The 13,475-nt window shown below is 51.3% G+C and overlaps 1 protein-coding gene across 3 annotated transcripts in view; it reads left to right on the plus strand.

The window, feature by feature from the left end:
• Window positions 1-3,174: 3,174 nt before the first annotated feature.
• Csmd2 (CUB and Sushi multiple domains 2) overlaps window positions 3,175-13,475 on the plus strand; it is a 569,250-nt gene continuing 558,949 nt past the window's right edge. For 2 of the 3 annotated variants that reach the window (XM_087548710.1, XM_087548711.1), the window contains exon 1: window positions 3,175-3,558. In XM_087548710.1, coding sequence (XP_087404836.1) covers window positions 3,357-3,558 — 202 coding nt within the window. In that variant the 5' untranslated portion in view covers window positions 3,175-3,356. 3 annotated transcript variants of the gene reach the window in all.

Below are 13,475 nucleotides of genomic sequence, written 5' to 3' on the forward strand. Positions count from 1 at the left end.
TCAGCTCCTCCTGTGACAATGTCTGCCAGGACTCTGCCATGCTCCCCACCATGATGGTAGAGGACTGAACCTCTGAACCTATAAGCCAGCCCCCATTAAAATGTTGTTCTTTATAAGAGCTGCCTTGGGCACTCCAATGGAAACTGTAACTAAGACACCCTCTGTCACTTGGAGCCTTCCACAAGGAAGGTCTTGCCTGTTCCCTCTCTATAGAAACCCCTTTGCAACTTGATTAATTTTAGGGCCATTTTCAGGGCCACGTCAGAGAGGGCTTCTCAGACACACCCTGTGACACTTACTCCATATTCGCTCATGTTTCCTTCATCAGGAACCTTAGACATGGTTGCTTAAATGGCTCCACTGAGTCAAGAGCCGTGCACCATCCTGTATATTTCTCTCTCTCTTTCTTTTAAAGATTTACTTATTTATTATATATAAGTGCACTATAGCTGTCTTCAGACCCACCAGAAGAGGGCGTCAGATCTCATTACAGATGGTTGTGAGCCACCATGTGGTTGCTGGGATTTGAACCCAAGACCTCTGGAAGAGCAGTCAGTGCTCTTAACCACTGAGCCATCTCTCACGGCACCCAGACACATCGTACTGCTCAATAAATATTTGTAGAGTAAATGGATCTTCATCCTCTTCAAGTCTTTATCCTGCCTCAAGGTCCAGCCCAGATCCTCCTTGAATTAGCCTTCTGATATATCAAGTTCAAAGCCCACTTAGTGTGCTCATGTGACTCTATGAAGTATGCCCCTTCTCCAACCGTGGTGATTATAGCTGTCTGACTGTATCAGTTACCTGTGGGTTTCCACCTCTGTTTCCTCCCTAACCAGGACTACACACTGAGCATCTCCACAGGGCTCACCGTACAGCCTAGTGCAGGGCCCCTGAACACAGGAGGCGCTGTGTAAATTTGTGTAGACCCAAATAGATCAGAGTAAGCCCCAGAGCTGGAAGACGTAAGTGGGTCGTTTTCAGGGATTAAAAGTGTGCCCCTGCCTTCCACAGCCCCTAGGAAGAGTGGTGAGACAAACATTTCTTTTCCCGGAGGAATAAAGGGTGAACCTCAGCTGTCAGTTCCAGTCAGAGCTGGTTTCTTCGGTAGGAGAAAAATCCATTGGCTTTGAGCCCCAGAATTATGGAACGACCCAGCTGTGAGGCCGCAGAGGTCTCGCCACCATCGCGTGCCTTTTCCCTGGAAGAGAACTCTGCCTAGGAGGGAAGGGCCTAGTGTGAATCCTTGGCATGACACAGGCAACCAACAACCTCCCCGAAGGCCACAGCATCATACCCTCCCCCACTCTGCAAGACTGGTAGAAAGGCACAGCCAACCTCAGCTAGCTGAGCTCTTTCGGGGCCTGGGTCTGGACAATGAGAAACGAACAGCCCCCTCCTCGCTGCCCTAGGCTTATAAAGCAAGCCTTTCACTGAGGCTTTCTGGCTGCTTCAGTTGGTTCTTGGCACTCAGAGAGGCTGTGTCGGGATGGGCCAGTGTGATGGGGGTGGGGAATGGGACCCGCGATTCACAGAATTCTCCATACCCACTCCGGGGCCCACTAGGCTGGTTCCCCAGCTGTGGGATGAGCTCATGCAGGGAAACCGGAACCACCAGGGTTGGGGTGGGGGGAAGAGAAAGACTCGTACCAAGCGCTCTGAGAAAGTGTGGTTCTGTGGAGCAAGTTTTGGGTGGGAGTAAGAACTAGCGTCCACTCCTCCTCCGGCATATCCCTCTCCCCTCCAACCCCACACCTAACCCCGAAGCCTTGTCGCATGCCTTTCCTGGAAAGTTCCCAGGCTCGCCCACAGCTTGGGTTGCAGAAACCCCCTAACCCAAGTTGCCAACCCTTAGGTCTTAGCCCTTCCCAGGAAATGTCCCGGTCTCGCCGCCCGCCATCAGTGTTCCCGGGCTTCTGAGTCTCTAGGATGTCAGGACGCCAGCTTGGCCAAATCACTTGATTGCCAGACTGCCTAAACGCAAGATCTGCCTCTCTGGGTGACTCTGGCAGAGGGGGGTGGGATGTATACCGGCAGGTGCTTTTACGCTGCGCTCGCCAGGCGGAGCCTCCTCCTCCTGCCTTGTCGCCCGTGGTCCCCTCCGGCCTCCCTCATCTCCCTAGGCGTCTCTTAGCCCTAGGCAGGAGTTTGGCGTAGACAACGAAGGGGCCCTCGTGACTGGAAGAGCAGCCTAGGGTAGACCAGCCTGAGACCGCTGCTGAGACGGAGTAGGGGGTGGGACCTACGCTGAGTCCTTGTAGGTCTGAAGGCAGCCGCTATCCACTGTGGAAGATAAGGTCTCACTTCCTTAGGAGAAACTCGTCTGGCTTTGGGCCCTGGTTGGATCGGTGTGGGGGACAAGCAGGGCCCAGTCATTTAAATTAGAGGGTAAATTGTGCAAGGAACTCTTACACAGCCTTTCACCAATCCCATACCCCTCCCGCCCCCAATCTCGGTATACATCCCTGCAGTTTTTTCTTAGGCTAGTGGTAGGAATACCCTGGACTGAATGAAGGGGACCATTCACCCCCTGTTTCACTCACCCTTCAATTCTTAACCCTGTCTTCTTCTATGTCCGCGCACCCATCTCTTGGGATGGGCTACTGTGAATTGAGCTCCAGAGTGTCCTCCCCAGACCCAAGACTACAAGTTCAAAGCCAGTACCCAAGATTTTCTCTTAAGAGCCACGACTCGGGGAACTGCAATCTTCTTTGGTTACCTTTCCCCAGACAGTATTCCCATTTCCAAACGTGGAGGAGGCGTGTATGTGCCTGTGTATGCAAGAGAGTGTGTTTCTATGCGTGTGTGTGTGTGTGTGTGTGTGTGTGTGTGTGTGTGTGTGTGTGTGTGTGTACGGGAGGGGGTGTACTAATGGTGATCTTATAAATGAAAGCCGGAGGACTGAACTTAAAAGAAACTGGTCAATTATAAAACAAATAGAAATAAACAACCCTTTAGATGTAATTTGTGTTTTATTAGGAGGTGCAGGTGGCGCTGAAGAACACCCCCCCCACCCTTTTTTTTTCTTCCCTTAACTGCGCCTCCACCCCCAGCATTTGGAGCGGCGGAGAAGCGGCTCCGGAGTGATTAATCCGGGGATAATTCACCCCCCCCGCCCCCCGGCGCGAACCCCGCGAAGCGGGATTGGAGCGAGTCATTTCCGAGAGCGCAGCGCGCCTCTCCCCGGCCGGGCGGACACTTGGTTCATTCCAGCCGCAGAAGCTCAGGGCTCCCGCGTACCGGGATTTTTTTTCCCCCTCCCGGAGCAGGAAGAAAAAAAAAAGCTACAGAGCTCTCCTGACCTCCTTTCTCCTCCGCGGCGAGCGAAGCCTCTCCCTCGGGCTGCCGGCCGCGCTATGCCGCGCTCGCGGGGACCGGAGCAAGGATGTTGCGGCTGCCCGGCAGGGAGGGCTCGCGGCGAAATCGGGATTTGGGCGCTTGTGCCGGGCACCGGTAGTCGCTGGGGCCGCCCGCCTCCACCACCGCCGCCGCCGCCGCCGCCGCCACCACTGCTGCTGCTGCTGGGCTGGGGGCTGCTCAGTGCCTCGGCTGCCGCGGGTGAGTCTGGCCGCGCCGCGCGCCCCACCCGAGCCCACCCAACCTCGACGCGGTCCCAGTCCCTTCCCCCACCCCGGCTTGGCTTCCTCCTTCCGATTACCCACCCTGCTGCTCATCCTCTCTCTGTCTGTCCAGATCTTCGACCACATCCTCACCTCTACCCTCATGGACGTCCCCAACCCCAGTAGCAACTTAGCCGGATCCGGCCGGTATGGGGGGCCTGGGAGACAGACATCCCCCTCGGCGGGTTGCGGGGCACCTGGACTGTGGCTTCAGTTTTTTCCAGTCTCCCAGCCCCCCAAGATGCCAGGCTTTTCCGGGATAAACTTTCCCAGAGCCCTACTCCCCCATCTCTTCCTATTCCGCCTGGCACACCCGTCCTGGGGGTTGGAGAAGCTCGGCGCGCCCCCTCCGCGTCTGCAGGGTCTGTCTTTCCCTGCCCCCGCCCATTTTCTCCGACCAAAGCCTTTGCCCCCGCCCAAACATCCCTGAGACTGCGGTCGCCACCCACCTCCTCACACGCCCTCCGCCCCCTCGGTGCTTGGGCTGGAGGCGGAATGCAGGTGGGCGCGCGCCCAGGTCGGGGGTCCGTGAAATCTTTCTTGAAGGGCTCATGTGGGGAGCTGGAAGGAGGTTGAACCACTGGAGGTGGAGGCTGAGGTCGTGTCGGGTAGGGAGGGAGGAGGGAGAATGTCGCTGCCAGGGTCCGCGCCGACACATCCCCTCTGCTCCGTTCCCACTCCGCGCCAAAGTGCCCTTTCCCGCGCCCTGCTGCAGCCAAACGTCTGGGCTGCGGCATCCGTGGCTCGGGTGGCGGACTCGATCTCGTTAAGCCTGCCCGGACAGACCTGAAGGGTGTGGAGAGTCCCGGGACTTTAGGATGGATGCATGGTTGCAGCTATAGTTCGAGAGGAGAGACATGTGGACATTTTAGTGAGACTAGTCACACTAAAGGTTGCTGGTTTCAACTGGTCTCCTACTCTACCCAAGGCACCTTCGGATGCTTAGCCACAACCTAGAAAGTTCCGTGTGCTCCTGTGGGGACCGGTCCAAACAGGGATGCCTGAAGCTGGGTTTTCACTTCGCTAGATGCTGACACGCGCTGGGGAAGAAAACCCTAAGCACCTGATGCCTGGGCCTGGAGCCCGGACACCCCAGCACAGAGTAGCGGGTTTGTTGCTTGTTTGCTTGGTGTTTTAAAACCACAGGTTGAGCCTCTCAAGCCTTGTCCTGGGCCATCCCCAAACCCTATCGCTTCTTGGAAAGTGCGCCCCTCCCGTGGTTGGCCAGTGTGTGGTAAAAACTCTCAGGCCCTCTCTAGCTTTCAGCATCTTGTGCACTGTTCCCTCGGATCTTGTCATTCACCATATAGCCATTTGGTGTTGGGGTTCCTTGTCAGGGAGGGCTCCCCAAGACAGTCTTGTCTGTTTATCCCTACTTGACCGGACTTTCTCAGGTAATCCTAAGGAGTCATAGCCACTGACACCCAGAGAGGGGCGCCCGCGGTGCGCGTGCCTCTCAGCTTTGGCCTCTCGCACACCCACACCTACCGGGAGGCTCTGCTCACACCAAAGCTTCTGGTCACCGAGACTTCTCACATGAGCTATGGGGTCCGTTCTTACTTGCTGTGGGGCCCATTGGATGTTTGCCCGGGCAAAGGCCCCCTCTGCCTTGGCCAACTGGAACTTGTTTGGGATTGCTAAATTTGTTTTCCTTGCTAGGTTTGTCCCTGCCCCCTGTATAGTATGCCATGCCCCTGGGGAGAGAAAAAGGCCGACTCACCAGGGCCTGCACAGTGTTCTGCAGTGCTGGAAGGCTGCCTCTTTGAGATCCATTTGTCGTTGTCTTTTGGGTAGATACGTAAGCTGGAGTGTGTGTGTGTGTGTGTGTGTGTGTGTGTGTGTGTGTGTGTGTGTGTGTGTGTGTCTACAGGAGGGGCAGTTGCTCTCTGGAGGGCCCAGCTCTGACTTTCAGACCTCGTTTCTTTCCAAAGCGTTCCTGTGCATTTCCGAGTATTATCCGGACTTGTAGGTAGGCAGCAGACATTTGGAAATGGAGTTTAGTGACGGGAGGGCTGCAGGAAGTGGTGTGAGAGGCATGGGAAAAGGCATTCCCTTTTGTGATCCCTTCACACTGTGGACTATGCAAGACACTTTTGGGGGTTTAGTACCTCCCTGGGCTAGATAGAATGACTATGAGGATTTGAGTGTGTGTGTGTGTGTGTGTGTGTGTGTGTGTGTGTGTGTGCCTGTTTCCCATCCTTCCTAGCCTGCCTCCCATCACACTCCTACCTCCACCACTGTAGGACCCCAGCCTCCCTAGAGACCTTTCTTCAATTACCTCCTTCCTACTCTCTTCCCTCAGTCATCCCCTCTCCTTGAAACCTGTTTCCCCTCAGCCTGTAAGCACATGGATCTTTCACATAAAACCCGCCGAGAAGATGTCTTGCTTGGCCTTCCTGACCCCATTCAACCACCTTGCTGTCTGCCCAAACTCTTTTCAAAGGGGCCATTCGTTTACTTTCCCTGCTCCCTGCCGTTCCCTGAAGCTTGGCACTGAAATGTTTTTGGAGAGACCGTTGTGCTCACCCAATCACCTCACCGCTGATCCTACTGCACTCTGCCTGCCTATTCCTGTGGCCTCAGGCCCTCTGGACCACTGCTTTTGAAGTCTCCTTTGCAGTCTGTTGGGATTCTGTGCTCCACCACGTCCTCCTCTCTAAGACAAACACTCAGCTTCCTCCCTGAAGTATGATACCCAGGAGCAATCACCCTGTCCTCACTCTCCTGGTGAGCTCACCTCGCTCAGTCCTCTAAGCTCACGTGCTTCCAGACAGATCTGCCCTGACAAACTCTGTGTCTGACGGCTTCCTAGTTTGTAGATAGCTCAGTCCTTTCAGCCTGCGCACCCACCTGCCCTCAGGGCACCTTCCCAAGGCAGGTACAGTCACAGCTTCCCTCCAGAGCTGCCCAGTTTCCCAGCCTTAGGTGGACCCTCCCCTTCCTCCATGTCATTGGCCATTGAGACCTGAAATTTGACACCCTCAGTTCTTAAGAGGAAAGAAAGGAAAAAGAAAGCTTCGAAGAAAGAAAAATAGAAAAGAAAAAAGGCTGGGACATCCCCTGGTCCTTAAGGAGTGATTCCAAATGGGACTTACATTAAACTCTATATGTCAAGGAGTTCTGACTTTTCTCCCATGTCCTCACCTTGATGGTTTAAAAAACTAAATTTTAAACTAAATGCCGTTTGCACTGCTTGTCACTGAAGGGCTAACTTTTAGTCTGCCTCTTGCACCAGAAGGACCCAGGTTCAGTCATGGTACCCAGTCGATGTGAAAGCGTTCGTCTCAACTACTAAACTGAGCACCAAGAAATGGTGCTTTATTTCCCAGCACCCAGCACCCAGCTCTCAGCCAGGCCGGCTCAGCACTGAGCTGCTGTTTGACTGACGGACAGCTCTTCCCCCCAGCAGATGGTTTTCGAAATTCTCTCTTCCTTGAACAGTTTTCCAGGGACTGTGAGTTTCAGGGACAAAGGAAGCCAGCTGGTTTGCAGAGGTAACATAGTGACAGATCCCGAGTTCCTAGTTGGTTTGCCTTAAAACTAAATGTCACAGGTTGATGAGCCAATGCCTCAGGTTTAAGCATTGCCACAAATCCTCAACACCCCCGACCCCCGACCGGGGAATGAGCAAGGAAAGCCATTTAACTGCTCAAGTCACCAAGGTGTGTTTGGACTTGAAGCCTCATTCACAATTGATTCGTGGGTTTGTTTTTTTTTTTTTCTTTTTCTTGTTTAATAAATAGCCCGACTGTAGTCGAGCAGGCGGTTCTGGTCCTATCTAGGGTTGGTGACTCTCTGACTCTGTTCAAGGAGAAGCTAGAATTAAAGGGCTGAAAAGCCTAGTGGGTAGGGCCTGATACCCGGGTGGGCTCTGTTGGGGCAGGAGAATCCAGCAGGTGGCTTTGGCATCAGCAGCAGCAGCTCCTGTGCCTGGTTCATCCGCTTCATTTTCACCACCACGGGAGCGGGTTTCAGGGGATCCAATTGCTCCACAGAACACAAGTTCCTGTCAGAGACCTGGCTCATCTGAGCTCTCCGAGGTACAGGGCCCCCAGCTCCAAAGAGACAAGTCATTCCCCTGTTAGGGCTCAGACTCCAGAAGAGAAGGGAAGCTGTCCAGGCTTGTACTTACCTTGAGAAGATGCAGCTTAAAGGGGAGGGCAGGTCTGAGCAGCAGCTCGGAGGACAGGGAGCCAGCCCAAGCAGCTGTGTGCTTTTACCATGTGCTCTTCAAGCTCGAGTTCTCACAAAGTTGTCTGGACAGCCAGGGCAGTGACGCCTTTAGCTAAGGTTCTCCGAGAGCTCACTGGAAAAGTCTGAGGTTCTGTCATGGATTAACTCGGTTTCTACAGCACTGGCCCAGGCAGGGTTCAGACCCAGGACTACCAGACTTGGGATCCCTTACACATTCCTTCAAATGCCCTTCATCTCCGGGGAAACAAACAGTAGCAGCCACTTGGAATCCTTCTGCCGTGGATCCTGAACTTTTCAGTCAGCATAAAAGCCATGGTTCCTCCATCTTCAGTGCAAATGTCTGAGATGAGTGCAAAGTTGCTTTGCTGTTAAACCCAGCACCTACGTAGGTGAAACTCTGCTGCTGGTGCTTAGACCTCCCTACATCGTGTGAGAGCAAGAACTTCGGCTTCCTGCCCAAGACCCCTTCAACTTCAGTCAGCTTTTTGCCTGAACTGTGAAGTTTCCGGGGTGACAAAGCCCTCATTTATACTTTCTTTCACATGGCCTAGGCCCGAAAATGGTATGGGGTTTCCCAGTCTAACTGTAATGGATCATGCTTCAGGAGAGTCCTGGGTGGCCAGCCACAGTGAGCTATAATCCGAGAATTGCATCTGGTATAAGCCAGGAGCATCAAGGCCAATACACAGAAAGCTGTCGTGTCAGTTCTTGAGCCTGTCGGCATCGGATATCTGGGTGGAGAAGGAGCTCTTGACTTCTGGCTCCTTGTTGGGGAGAGTTTTCCCACTGAAAACTCCATTTTACCTTCCACCTATCTGTTGCTATATCCTTGGCAAATTTGAAAACTGAACCTGTTCTCTAAGGGGCTGTCAGCTCTCTTCTAGAAATCACCATAAGGGTTTTTTTTTTCCTGATGCTCAAAATAACAGGTAAATTATTGAGCGTGCCAAATAACTCTTAGAACTTTGTTTGAGACTCTCTTTGTGGTCCAGGGCTCACCTTACTGCACAAATCGCCCTTTCCCCAGCCAATGTCTCCTTCAGACCCACTGAAGTGCAATTATAACCCAGGATCTTCAGAACGGGATTCGTGCCCTTCTTCTAGGTTTTTCAAATAGACAGAGTAAGTTCCATTATTAAGTAGCTACATCTATTTATTGACTGAGAGTAAGCAAGTGTGACGGTCGTAACTTTAAAAGGAGAAAGCAGAGAGACACTGAAATTTAGACCATTGGTAGAGTGTCTAATCATTGGGTACACAGGCATGTTCCGAGTGATCGATGGCTCCTTCTGAGGTGATCGAGTGTGGTAGAGTTGACGCAGACCTCTGGAGGTTTGCCTTTCCACTGCTGTCTCTCTCCTTGCCCCACCCCCACCCCCACCTGACTCCCACTGACAGTCATGAAGTACCACATGAGGAGTGGGGGTCAAAGTTCAGAGATTGGCAGGATTGGAGATGAGCGGGTGTGGTCAGATACATTGTATCAATGCGAAGGTACAGATGCATTGGGTCATTTTGCTCATTAAACTGAACCGTGCATAAAACAATAACAGCCTGGCTTCTTAGGACCTGTGTGGTCCTGCCTTCCTTCATGGTTCTTGTCCTGGGTGCAATCCTAGAAGGTTGGCTCATGGCAGAGAAGCCAGGAGAAAGGAAAAGACTTCTGTTTGGCCCAGAAGTCAGCAAACTAGTTTTCCAACATCCATCTGGCTTATAATCTGACTGGCCTTGAAATAATGAGGACCATTTCCTCTCTTTAATTGGGTCTCTATTTCCTTACCTGTAAAATGGGAGCAACAGTCAGGGCCACCCTGCTTATGCCAGGATGGACTTAGAAGCTCCTGATCCCACAAAACAGAAGGAAGCCAGCATTGTTACGCTAGGCCCCAGGGTTCACTGGTGTTAGCTCTGTCCAGTGGTCAGGCTGATGGGTGCGAGTTCAACAGTCTGTCTGTCTGTGCCTGTGCCTTGGGATGCTTAGGGCAGTAGGTGAGGATAGACCTTCTCAGTATCTCATTCCTCATCCACCTTTCCATGCCAAAGCCAGCAACAACTGCTCCCCTTTATAAGTGGGAAAGGAGAAAGAACTTTCTCCCCTTCACAGTTCACCAGACTTCCTGTATGCAGCCTCCACACCCTTGACCCCTAGCAGTGGTACTCTGTGAACCTGGGAGAGACAAAACTTTCACAAACACATCCATTCAGGAGATACCATCTGAACTGAGGTCTCTACCCAGCCTGATACATTTAATATAGGTCTTGAAATATGAATTGTCCTTATAAAATATGGAGGGGTGTTTCTAAATGACGTTGACTTACACATTTCACCTGGCTTCTGGTTTCCAGTTCCCTACTTGATTTACTCCGACACTGTGTTTTGAAGATCCTACTGGGCTCCATCTGTGTGTTTAGCCTGGGACTTGGGTTCTAAACCCATTAGAAGTTTTACATTAGAAGTTCTTTACACATTATATTTTTGCACCCAGTTCTCTGCCTTTGGCTTTTTTGACCTCTGGCCACAAAGTGCTGAAGAACCCCATTGTATCTTCTGTATCTACTACAGGTTTTCTTGGGACCCCACTTGATAATAACTGTCAACAGGAATGGGAGCTTGGGGTCCCCACTCTCAGGCTAATATTGTGTGTTTTGATAATGGTTTATAGCAGGACCTGGTTCTACTTTGAGTACCTAGTCCCATGTCTTCATCAATACTTAATATTACCCACTTTTCTGGTTCTGCCAGTGGTGTGAGTTTAAAGTGACACCCACTGTTTTAATCGCTGTCCGATTCTCGTCTGATGTCTAGTCAATCTGAAAGTCTACTGTGTGCTTGTCAGTCCTTGGGTTTTTCTTTTTGTGACTAACTCATGCAGATGCCTTGCCTATTTTAAAAATTGTACTAGTTTTTGCAGAGTTGGGAACTGAACTCTAATATTCTAGGCAAACAACTTTCCCACTGAGCTGCGCTTGCAAACCCAAAACCCCCATCATGTTTGACTTTGAGACAGGATCTCTCTAAGTTGCCCAGACAGGTCTTGAACTTGTGATCCTCCTGTTTTAGCCTCGAAAGTAGTTGGGATTATAGTCATACCATAAGGCCTAGGCAAATTGTTAAATTTAATTCTCTGTCTGTCTGTCTGTCTGTCTCTGTCTCTAGGGATTTATTTATTTTTACTTCATGTGAGTGGTGTTTTGTCTATATGTAGGTCTGTGCACATGTGGTATGCCTCATACCTGTCGAGGTCAGAAGAGAGTGTTGGCTCCTTTGGAACTGGAGTTCCATAAAGTAATGAGCCACCATGTGGGAGCTGGGAATCAAACCTGTGTGCTCTGGAAAAGCAGCCAATGCTCTTAAACGCTGAGCTATCTCTCCAGCTCCCTAAATTAAATCGTTACTTCAATTTTTTAGGGGTTGATCCGCTCTCTGTATATTCTGAAGGCATTGCCCTTTGTCATTTGAAAGGTTACAAACAACTTCTTTCTTTGCTCTGTCTTGTTTGCTGCCTCTTGTTTTGGAGAGGGCTGTTTCACTCTGACTCAGTCCCACACATCATCTTTTTAAACAATTTTTTTCAGGAAGTGTTTCCTATGTTCCAGACAAGCCTTGAACTTGCTGTGTAGGATGACTTTTGATCTCGCTGCCTTGTCCTCCCACGCTCTGGGATTATATAGCCATATATTGCCGTGTCCAGGTGGAGCTGAGCATAGGGCTTCTTTCCTGCTAAGCGATCTGTGTCCCATCCTCAGCAGTGTTTTAGGGATGGCAGGAGCTGGCTGAGGAGTCTGAGTGCATTGGTGAGCTTGGGGACAAGGTAGGTTCCCAGTCCCACCTGGTCCACTGTCTTGCAGAGTCCCAGATTCTTCTTATCTACCCTGCACTCGCAGATTCTACAAGAGCTTCCCTCTGCCTCCAGGTCTTGTTTCTTGAAGACCCCAGTAAAAGTGCAAATTAATGTATGATGCTTTACTCAGGGAATATGGGGAAATAGAGACCATTTGCAGGCATTTACTGAGTGCTTGCACTCTTCTAGACCCTTAGATGGGCTTCAGTGACCTCACACAGGCTCACAGCATCATTTTTCAGTGAAAGGCGGTAGCAACCTAAGTGTGTGCGGATAGATAAGGAGGGGGCACGTGCTGGTGAGGGTAGCCCAAACAAACGCTCTTAGTGATGTTGAACTGTGCCCCGTGCTAGTCCGTTTTCTATATGATTTGATTAAATACCCTACAAACACAAGATATGGAAGGAAAAAAGTGCTTTGTCTCACAGTTCGGATGCTACAGTCCACCGGCGTGGGAAAGTCACGGTGTTAGGAGTGTGAGGTAGCTGGTCACAATTGCATCTGTCGTCAGGGAGCTGAGAGAGAGGAATGCTGGCGCTCAGTTGTCTTTATCCTCTTCATTCGGTCCAGGACCCCACCCCATGGAATGGTGCTGCCTCATTTAGGGTAGGTCTTCTCACCTCAGTGGACTCAGTCTAGAAATTCTCTCACAGATCTCCCCAGTAGTTTGTTTCCATGGTGAGTCTAAACTGTATCAGTTATGTTGATAGGTCCATGACCTATGTATGTAGCATGTATGTAGTGTGCATGTACTATGTGTGTATTATGTATGTTGCATGTATTGTGTAGCATGTATGCAGTGGACATGTAGTATGTGTGTAATATGAAATGTGTATGTACTATGTATGTATTTATGTATGTACATATGTAGTATGTATATATGTAGTAGGTCAATAGGCCTATGACTTCTCTCTGATATGGACCCCAGGCCAGAACAGGGTCAGATGGATGTGAAGGAAGGGGAGGCTGGTTATCCCCGTGGGATGGATCTCACACAATGGGCAGTGCCCAGTGGCCAGTAGCCAGGTCATCTCACAGAACACAGTGAGGAGGACAGTAGGTAGGGAGAGGCGGCCGGTGCTGGGGCCAGCCTGCGTTCTGAGGTGGTATAAATCAGCATCTGTGCTGGAGGCTGCAGGAAGCCAGGAGGCTCCTGCTAGGTTCCTGGAGAAGCAGAGCTCTGTTCAAGTACCAGGAGGAGCCAAATGGTGGGTGCTGGACTCAGGCCACTCCTGCAGCTCAGAGAAACCGCCTGCCCTTCCACAACCTCTGCTGAAGGGCTGATGGGGAGTCGGGGCAATGGAGGAGGGACAGAGAACAGGCTCAGGTAGGCTGTGAGGGCCCTGTCCTTCTGTGCCTCCTGCTACAAGAAGCCCTCCTGATTTCTCCTCTCTTCACATGCCTATTGGAGCTTTGTGGCCTTGAATAGCACTTCAGATGTACTGAAGCATTAGCTATCAGTCTTCAAAGATTATATATATATATATCTCCACCACAACACTGAAATGAATAGGTATGTCTGTGTGTGTCTACATAAGGGGCTGGGGAAAACTCCCAGAAAACATGGTGCTGGGATGAGTCCTGAGGGAACCCACAGCAGTGAGCAGGTAGAGACAGAGGCAGCCGATGGGCACAGATAGGTTCCTGGTTGAGCGGGCACAGGACAAGTTCAAGTTCAGATAGTTCAGTGGAGGGAAAGTCTGCTAACAAGAGGGAAACTTGGAGTCTGGAGCAGACACTGGTGGTTTGGTGGGTTGCCAACTACAGGTTTCTGAAGGCTTAAGGAAGGATGAGGATGAGGATAGGGTGTGTATGTCTG

The sequence above is a fragment of the Rattus norvegicus genome, chromosome 5, assembly GCF_021556685.1.
Source record: "Rattus norvegicus strain SHRSP/BbbUtx chromosome 5, alternate assembly SHRSP_T2T, whole genome shotgun sequence".
Lineage (NCBI taxonomy): Eukaryota > Metazoa > Chordata > Mammalia > Rodentia > Muridae > Rattus > Rattus norvegicus.